This window comes from Arthrobotrys flagrans (genome assembly GCF_004000055.1).
Source record: "Arthrobotrys flagrans strain CBS H-5679 chromosome Unknown unitig_9, whole genome shotgun sequence".
NCBI lineage: Eukaryota > Fungi > Ascomycota > Orbiliomycetes > Orbiliales > Orbiliaceae > Arthrobotrys > Arthrobotrys flagrans.
In genome coordinates this window covers 3,379,711-3,391,010 of record NW_027137551.1, presented here as the reverse complement: position 1 = coordinate 3,391,010, position 11,300 = coordinate 3,379,711, and the positions used below count along the sequence as shown (strand labels likewise).

General features: G+C 44.1%; 2 protein-coding genes across 2 annotated transcripts; both read right to left on the bottom strand.

The window, feature by feature from the left end:
• Positions 1-1,332: 1,332 nt before the first annotated feature.
• On the bottom strand, positions 1,333-3,500 carry DFL_006352 (uncharacterized protein; the record flags this gene model as incomplete). The annotated part of the gene is made up of 3 exons (XM_067635758.1): positions 1,333-2,163; positions 2,229-2,906; positions 2,985-3,500. 3 exons carry the CDS (start codon positions 3,498-3,500, stop codon positions 1,333-1,335), a joined length of 2,025 nt encoding a protein of 674 aa, XP_067490155.1.
• A 1,282-nt stretch (positions 3,501-4,782) lies between these two features.
• DFL_006351 (uncharacterized protein) lies at positions 4,783-6,194 on the bottom strand (the record flags this gene model as incomplete). Its single annotated transcript, XM_067635757.1, has 4 exons — positions 4,783-4,921; positions 5,010-5,650; positions 5,739-5,894; positions 6,087-6,194. The coding sequence occupies 4 exons, from the start codon at positions 6,192-6,194 to the stop codon at positions 4,783-4,785; spliced, it is 1,044 nt and encodes a 347-aa protein (XP_067490154.1).
• Between the last annotated feature and the right edge of the window lie 5,106 nt (positions 6,195-11,300).

Sequence of the window (11,300 nt, the reverse complement as noted above, 5' to 3'; positions counted from 1 at the left end):
TTTGAATGCCCCCTCGAATAATGTCACGATTCTCTATTTTTTTTATCATTGCATGCCTTCCTTTTTCCTATCATGGGACTTTCGCTGTACATTTTTTCTTCTTCTTTGGATGCTCCTTCTTTGCGACTTCTCCTCCATCTATCTCCTACTGATTTTGTAATCCACACTCCTCATCATCATTGTCACCCACTTCCGTACCTCGACCATTGGACACCCTTTGGCATTGATTATTAAGCATAGCTTGACATGATTATAATCGCTTTTTTTGTCTTCACCAACAGCAAAAAAACAAAAAATCATTTTTTTTATCAAATTTCCTTTGTACACTATTAACTAACCCATTAACATTAACTCACACACTCCCGCACACATCATTACAACTCTTTACGGCATCATCTGCAGTTTATTTTTCTGTCTTCCCTTTTTGAACTTATCATTTTTCCTTTTGTCTATTTGTTTTGTGTGTACGCGCTCTCTCTATCTTGGAGTTTTTAGGGTAGAATGGGAACAGCTCGATCTCTCTCTCTATTTTTTTACTTTCCTTTTGAGTTTTCCTTGATTGTTTTCGTCTTGATTAGTTGTTCACCATCATTGATAAAAACATCCGAAATATAAGATATGAATCATCCTCCTCCTATACCATCGATATCGACGTCCTGGTTGATTCCGGTCTAGTGTTGCAAACTGATGTTGTCTGGCAATGGCCCTTTTTATGATGTGCTATGGTTTTAACGGAACGTTTAGAAGCTGCGACCTGTTGTGTCCAAGTTTTAAGGACTCCCCCTAGACCGTTCGCTCTCTGGTAGAGCTTGCTTGGTAGTTAACATGTTGGTGATGTTTTTGTTTTTTTGTAATGGGGCGGTTTAGCTATGCGGCCATAGTTTATATATATACCTATAGAGAAGCTCCGAAGTCGTAATTAATTGTTATCGTTCTACGAAGTTATAGACTTAGGTACCTCTCAACATAGCGTGCGTGAGGTGCATGGTACTCCAAAATGGCAAAAGTATTTCGAAATATCAGTTCGGGATATTTTCTTTCAAACTTGTTTGGTTTACTTGTGCTACTATTCATCGATATTCACGCTTGGACTTCAGATATACCTAGATCTGTAAGTATATGTTTTTCCGTGCGTGGACATGTTGTAGCTGAAATATGGTGATAACGGGATCGAAGTATTATGAATATGGTCAATCTCCTCCAACATGTCAATATCTCAAAATATGAACCTCTTCGATCTAGCTCCCGAAAGCTATCCAATGCCTATACAAAAATACCCAAAAATATATACAAACAAGGGTAGAGTTTCCCTCCTATACACCCCCTCACTCTTCAATCCCTCCACTGCGAAAACGCCTTCTCCTGCTTCCATTTCTTCTCCACCAAGTCCTGGACTTCCTGGCCCCACACAGCAACCGGACTCTCTCCACCAATCAACACCCGTCTCTCATGAATCTTCACCTCCTCCTTCGTCATAACCACCAAATCCGATAACTTTAGGAATATAGCTCCATCAATTCCTACCCCAACCTTCTGCATCCTCTTCTTAATCTCCATTTCGTCGACCTCCCCATTCGTTGTCTCCCCGGTAGTCCCATCATCAAATCTACTACCAATAGGTGAATACCACCTAACAAGGTGTAACCTATTCCCAAGCCCACTAATAACACTCTTCCCGCCAAATATTTCTTCAACAATATACCCCGCATCAGCTTCACTCACAGGGACCTTCAAACCCGGTAAATTATTCCTAATCCTACTTTCCACCGCCACAAGTTGATTAACCACCTGTCCATAAAACTGTGGTCTAAACCTCGTTTGCCCGGGTAAATACTCCAACGGATATTCCGCCAGTTTACACAGTACATGGTTCGCGGCTGCTAACCCAAATGTTGCTGGCATGGTACCTAATACCGGTAATATTCTGACACGGAAGTTTTCTAGGACACCGAGTTCGGAGACCGAACCTTTTGTGTGTTCTTCTTCCGATAAGGGGAGGAGTTGGGCTTTTCCTGGACCGGGCTTTTCGGTGGAGTAGACTACTGTTATTCCTGTGGGGATGCCGCGTTGACGGAGTTTTCGACGGGTGGATTTGGAGAGGGGGTCTTCGGTTGTTTCTGAGATGTCGCCGATCAGGATGCGGGTTGGGTCGGATTTGCAGCCCTATATTTATCATATATAAATTTCCAAAGATGTGAATGTAGATGGTGGGTTTGGGGAATACTCACAGCACCCATAGAACTAATCACCGGAATCCCCTGCCCATGACAATACGCCAATAAATCCACCTTAGTATCAATATTATCGATAGCATCAACAACCCAATCCGGTTCACCGTCCAACAACCTCTTCGCATCTTTCTCCGTCCAAAGCTCCACGCAAGCTTCGATCTCCACCCAAGGAGCCACAGCTTCAAGTCTCTTCTTCATAGCAAGTACCTTCGGCGTCCCCACGTCTTCTAATGTGGCCACCGCATGTCTATTCAAAGATGATAAAGTAACTTGATCGAAATCGATCAATCGTACCCTTCCTATCCCCGAACGGATTAACATAGTAGCACACCATGACCCCACTCCGCCGAGTCCTACGATTACAACAAACGAAGATCGAATTGTTCGGAGTCCCTGGGTGCCTAGGAAGGAATGGTTACGGGAGAGTTGTTCGAGGATTAATTCTTCTGGGATTGGTTTTTTGGCGGCAGCGAGGGATTGTGCACGTTGGGCTAGGACGGCGGATTCGGCGTCGGTTATGGGTCTATTTGTTGATTGGTCGTGTTCGGGATTTCTTGGTACGGTGGTGGAGAGAGAGGAGTTGGAGGTTGGGGAGAGGGTGTACGGTGGAGGGCCAGCGGTGGAGGAGTTGAAAGTGGATGAGGGAGTAGTTGAATGGGCGAGAAAGCGGGATAGCTTAGCTGGTCGGAGGGGGGTTAGTATTCATTCATACATCCTATCGATAGATATCATGATATGAGGGGGGTGACATACATCAACACTACGTTCCATCGCCTCATCACCTTCATCATCATCCGATATATGTGATATAGATTCCTTAAGCATCTGAGTCCGTATCCTACGTTTACTACTCTGATATCCCAATATCGTCCCACCGACCACAAGTCCCGAGACCAAAGCCGTGGCAGCAAGTTGTGCACGATGGGAAGTCGCTAACGACGAAAGCGACGAGCCCATAGACTGCATTGAGAATGATTTCGACATGTCGTCTATATCCGATGATGGTGAAGAGGAGTCTTCACGATCTTTCTTGTGATGTTTGGATTTCTTCTTTTTGCTGTCTTTATCTTTTTTTTCCTTGGAAGATTTGTGTTTTGACTTGTGTTTTCGTTCTTTGGAAGAGACGGATGATGCGCCCCCGGGATCGATACCGCGATCCCGGTCTTTGGACCTTGTCTTTGAGGACTTGTGAGGCGCTGATGATGAGGTGGTGGAGAGGGAGGTGGTGGAGTAGAAGGATGGAGGAAGGGAGGAGTAGTCGAACGACATGGATTAGATATCTCTCGTTGGAGAAAATTTGTTGCGCCAGAGAAGTAGTACGGAATAGTATAGCTATAGACTACGAGGTGATGATGATACTGAATATAAAATAAAATAAAATAAAATAAAAAGACCTCACGGAAGTAAAATGAAGATAAAAGTACGGTGTAATATGGACACAGGATCCCCCGCTTTTAAATGCGATCGATTGTGCAAGTAAGTGCTAGTATCTATACTATACTATACTTATCGCCGGTCGCCTCGCTGCGAATCTTTAAATGCTGGCATACGTACGACAGACAGTACATGAACAGTACACCCAACCGGTTCCGGTGTCTTGGGTTCACGACGTCAGCAATGGCCACTTCACCGATTCCGGTCTCAGACACAGCTCGTGATTGCCATCAAATAGAAGATAGAGATGGAGAAGGATCAAAAAGCAGGCATTATCAATGGATATCATACATGCGATGCAATAAGGTAGAAGTATCCGGTCCTGTCTTCCTTCCTTATCCTCCGCAACGATTATAATAAGGGAGAACCTTAAGCTTCTAGGAAGAACTAGAACTGTCGATAAGGTATACGGCAAGGGAAGGCCAGTACCGGTGCAGTGGCAAAAAATTCAGCTTGACTTCAATAATGAACAAGTTGGGACATCAATAGTAAAAACACTATGTAATAAGGTACACAATGAAAAACGGAAAAGCAAAAGAGGTGAACAGAGAAAAGGCTGACTGAAAAAACGCCCTGGAAAGAATCGATAGCAAATCAAAACGGTTTCATGCGGTGGCATTCCCAGCTCAAAAGGCGAACAAGTTGTGATCATTTGCGGAGTGGTCCAATGAACAGGCTCCACGTCCAATCAGGTGAGCTGGAACAAAGGTATCCGAGTTCAAAAAAAGGGAAGGGAGGGTATATACCGATGAAAAGTAAGAACTGAAGAAGACCTATGTACGAAATGAAAAAGAAAATTAAAAAAAAAAGAAAAAGAAAAAAAGGTTGATGAATACCCGAACATGAAAAAGAATAGGAGATGAAGAAATGAAATGAATAGAAAAGAAAAATGAATGAGTGACAAGAATAGAAGACATTTCCCTTCTGCGATCGCACTCAAGGCGGCAAGAAGAAAAGAAGACATTACAAATATGCTAATGCTTTTTGTGAAAAAGACATCCTTCGTAATGCGTATAGACAAAAAAAAAAAATTTTGCTCCAAAGGGGTATCCGGGCCCTAAGGGAATCAAATTTCAAGGCATGGGCCGAGGCAGAAACAAAAAAAAAGGCGCCGCGATCAATCCCCATAGGTAAACAAGTCGGGTATCTCTGATCGGAACTCGGCTCCCGGATTCTCAATGATGACGATGTCAAATGAAGTGGTGGAGGAATCCTCCTTCATAATCGTATCCGTATCTGCGCCACTCGTAGTTGCCCTTCCAGTTCATGTAAAAAAAAATATATATATCAAACAGACCGAAGACTCCACTCCTCTTTTCCACCAATTATTGCTTTTCATCTCACAGCAGGATCAGGTAATTCGAAGGTGCAATACCTGTCTCGCCACTTTCCTTACGTGCCTGCCACCATCTACCAGAGACATCCGAGACTTCCAGAATATCGTGCTTTTGGAACGAGATTTCGTTGGCGTCTTCGGGGTTGGCAGTGTACGAATAAATAGCCTTGGCGCGGTATGGATATTCGGTCGGCTTGTCCGTCTGATCTTCCTCCTTTGGAGCCATGCTTCCGCTGGTACCGCCCGAAGTTCCTGGTGGAGCACCGAACTTGGGCGCCTGCGACGATCGGTCGGCGACGCTTCCACCCATCGGCAGTGGCGAGGTAGCTTCCAGGCCGCTGAGTTGGGCGGAAGTGTACATCTGGGGGACGACGTTATTGCTAATAGTCGTCTCAGGTCGTCGCGAATCGTAGTACGAAGCAGGATGGGCGCCATATTCGCTTGGAGGCGGTCGCTGGGCGAAAGAGTCGATGTAGTGATGGGTAACAGCATTCGGAGCAGTTCCGAAGTAAAAGATCCAGAGAACTGAGATCATGGAGAGGAGAATGTGACCGGCAGCAGCAGCCTGCTGGGTTCCGTTCTTCTGATAAATCAGTGTATTCGCAGAAGAGCTTGTAAGCACCAAACCGCTAGATAGATATCCGACAATCTGGAAACGAAAGTTTTAATGTTAGCGATCCTATCGAAAAGGTTTCGCGAAAAGGAGAATGAGAAGAAAAAATCGAAAAGTTACATACGGCGACGTTGTAGGAGTATATCGAATTCGACGCGACAACGACGGCGACACCCAGAATACAAAATAGTTCGTAGACGACGGCCCACCAGGCGAAGTTTGGGAAGCTGCCGTTGGCATCTGATATCGCGGATGTGACGAATGCTATTATCCACGCGAGCTGTAGATCAGGTAAGAAAGGAGACCATGTTAGCGTGCATCCATCACACAGACCAGGAAGTGAGACTTTGCGACCAAGACCGAGACTAGTGGATCATCACCACCGCCATGACCAGATCAGAAGTCGATAACATGATGATCCGGCGACATCGGTCGTAGATGAAAGCAGAAAGAACGAGGGAGGAGGACATACAAATCCAATGCCGATGGTTGTGAGGAAAAACGGGTCGCCAATGATGTTGCCGATGTCGAATTTAGACACCGACCGCGAGTACCGCGGCTGGGCTTGATCGTTATTCATTGTGTATGCTGTCGACTGGGGGTAAAAGCTGGCCATATCCAGGAGGGTTTTGATTCAAATGCTGAGACTAATGCTGCCGGAGTTGATGAGGCTGATAACGCTGAAGTTGGTGATGATGATGGGTTTGATGGAGATGGCGCTGGCGTTATGGGATTAAAAGGAGACAACCAACAACCTCCTCCTATTAACAAATAACTTCGTCCTAACCAGATTATAATATTATAACTAATCGCTCGACCGGGAGCTTTTTTATTATATTTATTTCTCCTTCTCTTCAAAATGGCCTCCAAGAAAAACGAACGTAATGAATGTCGGAAATATGCTTTTGCTTGTCGATTTTGCTGAGTGGTTGTGGGAATCGATGCAGGAACGTTCGTTAACGAGAATGGTTGCTTTTAAGAGGGAGCAGGAAGGAAGGCCCAGCCAAAGAAACCCCGGAAAAATTCCCAGACTAGCTGACACAAAAAAAAAAAAAAAAAAAAACAGTTTCCGGTTCCAGTCCAGGGGCGCTTTCGACTATTCCCAGCAGGCTGTTGTCTTACGTGTGCCTTTTAAAACGGTCGGTATCTGAAGTTATCGGAATATGGAATATGCACGAAAACACAGTTCTCGTTCGTCGATAAAATCTCTTCTTGTTTTTACGTCGAATTCGAATTTTAAAAGAATGAAAGGAAACCCTCGCACAGGGAAAGGAAAAAAGAGTGAGAGAAATTTGGGATGAAAACGTTGAACGGAAAGAGAGGCTGCTCGCTATAATATAGGTCGTTAGAAAGGGGTCCCTCGTTTGCAATAATTTGCATTGGCTGTGCACGCGGCAGAGAAAAGAAAAGGGAAAAGCCGTTTCAAAATGTACCACTCCGCTGGTAATTATGAACGGACGGTACTTCGTACCTTTCTTATTATAAGATCTGCCAGAAAGAACAAACACTATCTGATACACAAAAGGCCTGGTCGTCTGAGTTCCTCCTCGCCAGAGTTCAGGGACGGACGGGAAGAATACGAGGGTGCCGTTATATTATTGAAACGAAAAGAAACGATTGTGATATTATATTCTCCGATTCGGAATGTGTCCCGTTGGATATATTATATCCCAGATATATCTCAATCCGATAATATCTGTGCTGATACTGATGTAAATTGATTGTAATCCGTATCGTCTATATGAATTGTATGATGGCGATATTTATCGATATCGTTATCTTCGTGTGCGTCGTAAGCTATTTTATAAAATTTTCTTTCTTCGGAAATTAAAGACCTGCTTTCGCCTCGATATTCTCGATATCTCTACTGTCTGTCAAAAATATGCAATGCAAACCGGTAACGAAGCCAATACCCGTAAGACTAAAACTGCGGGCGAGACCTCGAATTTATTAACCTCCTTCCCCTCAGATCTCAACCCATATATCCCTGCCATTAATTCACCTTTTATTCTCTAAAAAATAAACTCACGTATTCGTATTATTCGACGATGCAGGTAGAATCAATACGCGCTCGTATAAACGCATTTTCCCTAGACCAGCGCATTCATTGGGAGGGGTATTCGCCTTGTTGAAGTTACAGACCTTCCTATGTTTAGACAACCTGAAGCGCCCAATCAAGGAAACTGAACCCGAATCTCGCGCACAAGGCCAAATTTGCGAGCTCCGTTATTAAATCATAATTAACAATGCGCCAGGATCCAAGCTATTGAAATGTGATCTTTCCCGCAAGGACAAGCTTTGGTCTGGGCTTCTAAGAATACCTACTCGTAGACAAATAGCATGACTTTTCGTGGCAAGAGTTAGGCCCTCAAACACCAACGTGCAACACTGGATGAATTGATTCATGAATAGGCAAAGTGCGAATAGGTAGATCTCTTTAAGGTTATACTTGACTATTACGGCCTTATTGCGTAAGACTATAGTGCCATTAAGATCCGTTCATGAATGCATTCTCATGAAGATCAGGACCGTCCCAACTTGTTTCGATTCCTTCTCTGTCAAAATCTTTTACAATCTGATATCCGCGAGATGACGGCGAAACTTCATAGCTTGCCACGACAGGAGTCTATATTCCACAGTACATTATTAGCAGCAACCTATTTTGATCTAAATTACGTAGCTTAAGATGCCTTACTGGATTCACTGAAGCCTTACCGTTAGCAGATTTAGGGCTGTCAGAGAAGAACAACCACTATCACGTCAACCGAAAGACCAGATAAAACACTCCAAACCGCCCCCAAGTCACTCCCACCTCTACAGCAGGCGTCTACAAAAAAAAAAAAGAACGGACCTTTTGACTCTCGTACCTTGCAGTACACTTTTTAGTCGAGCGAATCACACGCCCCAGAAGACGCAATTAATGAACGAGGAAAACTGGGGTTTTTGACCAATCCCAGACGGCGGTTTAGCTGCAAGGGGCCGGTTGTGCGGTTGCTTCCTGAAACGCCTGTTGGTCTCTCTTTTTTTCTTGTCCCCCTTTCACAGCCCTGTTGGTGGTTCAACAGCTTTTTGGTGCACTGCCTTGGGAGGTTTTGAAACGGGGGATTGGGATAAGGATTTTTTGTGGCCGGCTGAAAATGAGGCTAGGATGTCATGCGGTTGAGAGGGGATTTGTGGTATTTTGGTGTCAACGCATTTGATCCGTTACAATAGTCGAGTCTCTTCGGTCTGCAGCAATCGTCTCGTCAGCCTGCAAGGCCTTTAACTAACATCCGACCATTAATCAAGACCGGTTGACTAGGCTTCTGGCTACATTATTTCCATTTCATTTAACATTTATTTATCGCAAGAGGTTAAATCCCAAAGTCTACCTACTAGAGATATATTATGGGCTAGCATTACGATAACTGGGTCGTAGGATTAAGCTATCTCGGGCTTCTTTCTACAATTACGTGCCTGCTTGCCTACTTGCTTGCGTACTTAGGTAAGTAGTAACTTAAGTACCTCGACGAGACAAGGTCGGCCTACATGTGGTAAAAATTCTTATCACGATACCGTGCCCCGTCACCTTGTGTGTTCTCCAGACACCTCAACTTGTGTCATCACCACCTTTTTTCTACCCGGAATTAAGATAAAAATTTATAATACGCCGGTAATCTCGTAACCCGATCTATCCAACCATGCCAAACATGAGCGGACTATGCTAGAATACTAGTCAGCTACACATCTTGAGACTAGTTGAAAGCTTTATTTAAATCATCGAGGATATGATCTTAACAATAGAAATATGGTACGTTTGGGAGCACGATACCGTGGGGCCGGTTAGCGGTGCTATCGGACTCTGAGGTGTCAATTTCTAAGGGTTTTTTTTTTATAATTTATTCATATCACCGCCCGGTAAACGGGGCCGTGAAAGTAATTGTGTGTCATGGAAATATTCTCAAGGTAACACTGAGAACATTGGGAAATCGGTATTGTGGATTTAAGGATTTCTCATCCGCAGTACCAGGGTTGCAGTTATACAAGATTGGTTTCAACCCGTAGCACGTCCAGTCGGACCATAGCTACGGTACTAAAATTAAATAAACTTGCATGCACGCACACACGTCGTGGGATATATTACAACGGTATGTTCTATCCCAGTCGCGTCCATCATGTTTCTAGCTCAAATAATTTAATTTAAAGGTTAGAATGTAGATTCCGTGTATGCAATACGGGCAATTAACTGCTATAGGCGTCAAAAGTAAAGATTTCGTTCCGTTGATATAATACACCCGGGGGGGTTCCGAGAATATCTCACTTGCCATTGGTATACTGATAAGGCCCTGCCAGGGCTGTAGTTTATAGACGGCGGTTTCTAATCAAGTAAGCCTTAGTACGAAATTTTAGAATTCGTAAATTAGTGGGGGTAATTCGGAATAAAATCGTATGAGAGAGGGAAATTTTGATTGAAAAAATTCCCAGCCAAATGGTTATGAGTTCGTATTAATACCATTCGCTCTATGGTCTATCGAGATCCCTAAGCTGCTGTGTGGCATTTTGCGTCACAATTGCAAATTTAGGCTAAATCCGGCCAGCACTCCGACCAAAACTCGGGTCCAACAGAGCTGCATCGGCCAGAGCGCAAATATCTCGTCTTCATACCGTCAGAGGCGGGAAATGACGTCAATCGAAGAAAACCCACAGCTTTTCGCAATTTTCTGAAGCTTCAAAGCAAATGAAGGCGATAAGAATCGCCATGAGTAAGCTGAAGTAATCGAATTTGATCGATTGGAATTCTAGCTAGTTAACGTTAGTAATACCAAAATACCAAGACATACATAGGTTAGTCTAGGGTCGCGGCTTTTGGCCGGATGTGAAAAAGCACAAGTACCTAGCTGCCCTCCAACCAAGCATAGGATTCAAACCCAGCCAAAAAAATTGCCTTGTAAAATGCCTCTTAACTCTTAGGAACGTGTACTTGTCATTGAAATAATTTTGGCTTAGTTATCACGCTGCAAAGTGCTTACAATGCAAATTACTTTGTTAAACTAGCCTTTCGGCCCCCGCCGCCGGAACTAGCCTGGTCCTTGGCCTCGATTTCCCATGAACGTGCGACCACACTGTGGGATATCCACGGAGACAGTAATGCTAAGAAGAGGATCTCGAGCTCCCCCACTTGTGATAATTTTTTTCCCCCGTTGGATCATGTAATGGATGAGGATTCCCGGACCCCAACGGAATTGGAGGGACAACAGTAGGAGAAGTTTATAAAAGGACGTGGAGGGGCACCACCGCACTCTGGCCGCCGCGTCTTTTTAAGTAGTTCTTCCCATTGCGTAAAGATTCCAATAACTTCCACTTTTTTTTGCTCGGAAAAATTCTCCCGTGAGAGTACGAATTCGCCGATTACAATTGCATAGCATCTGGACGGTATATAAAAAGGTGAGAAATACAGAGGTCCCGCTGATTATCTTGTGGTGTTGTATGGTTGCAGTTGCCCCTCCTTATTATATCATAGCTTAGCTGTCTGGCTGCCATCCAAAAACTCGAAGCTTAGCTTTCCCAGCGAGACCGGACATAAAAAGCCCCTGCCATTAACCTACCTTTTCGATTTAAACCTTCACCAGAACTTCTATCCTGATAGTTAACTTACAATCGCGCCTTTTTTTTACCAGTTCGACAAAATTTCATATCACAATTCACA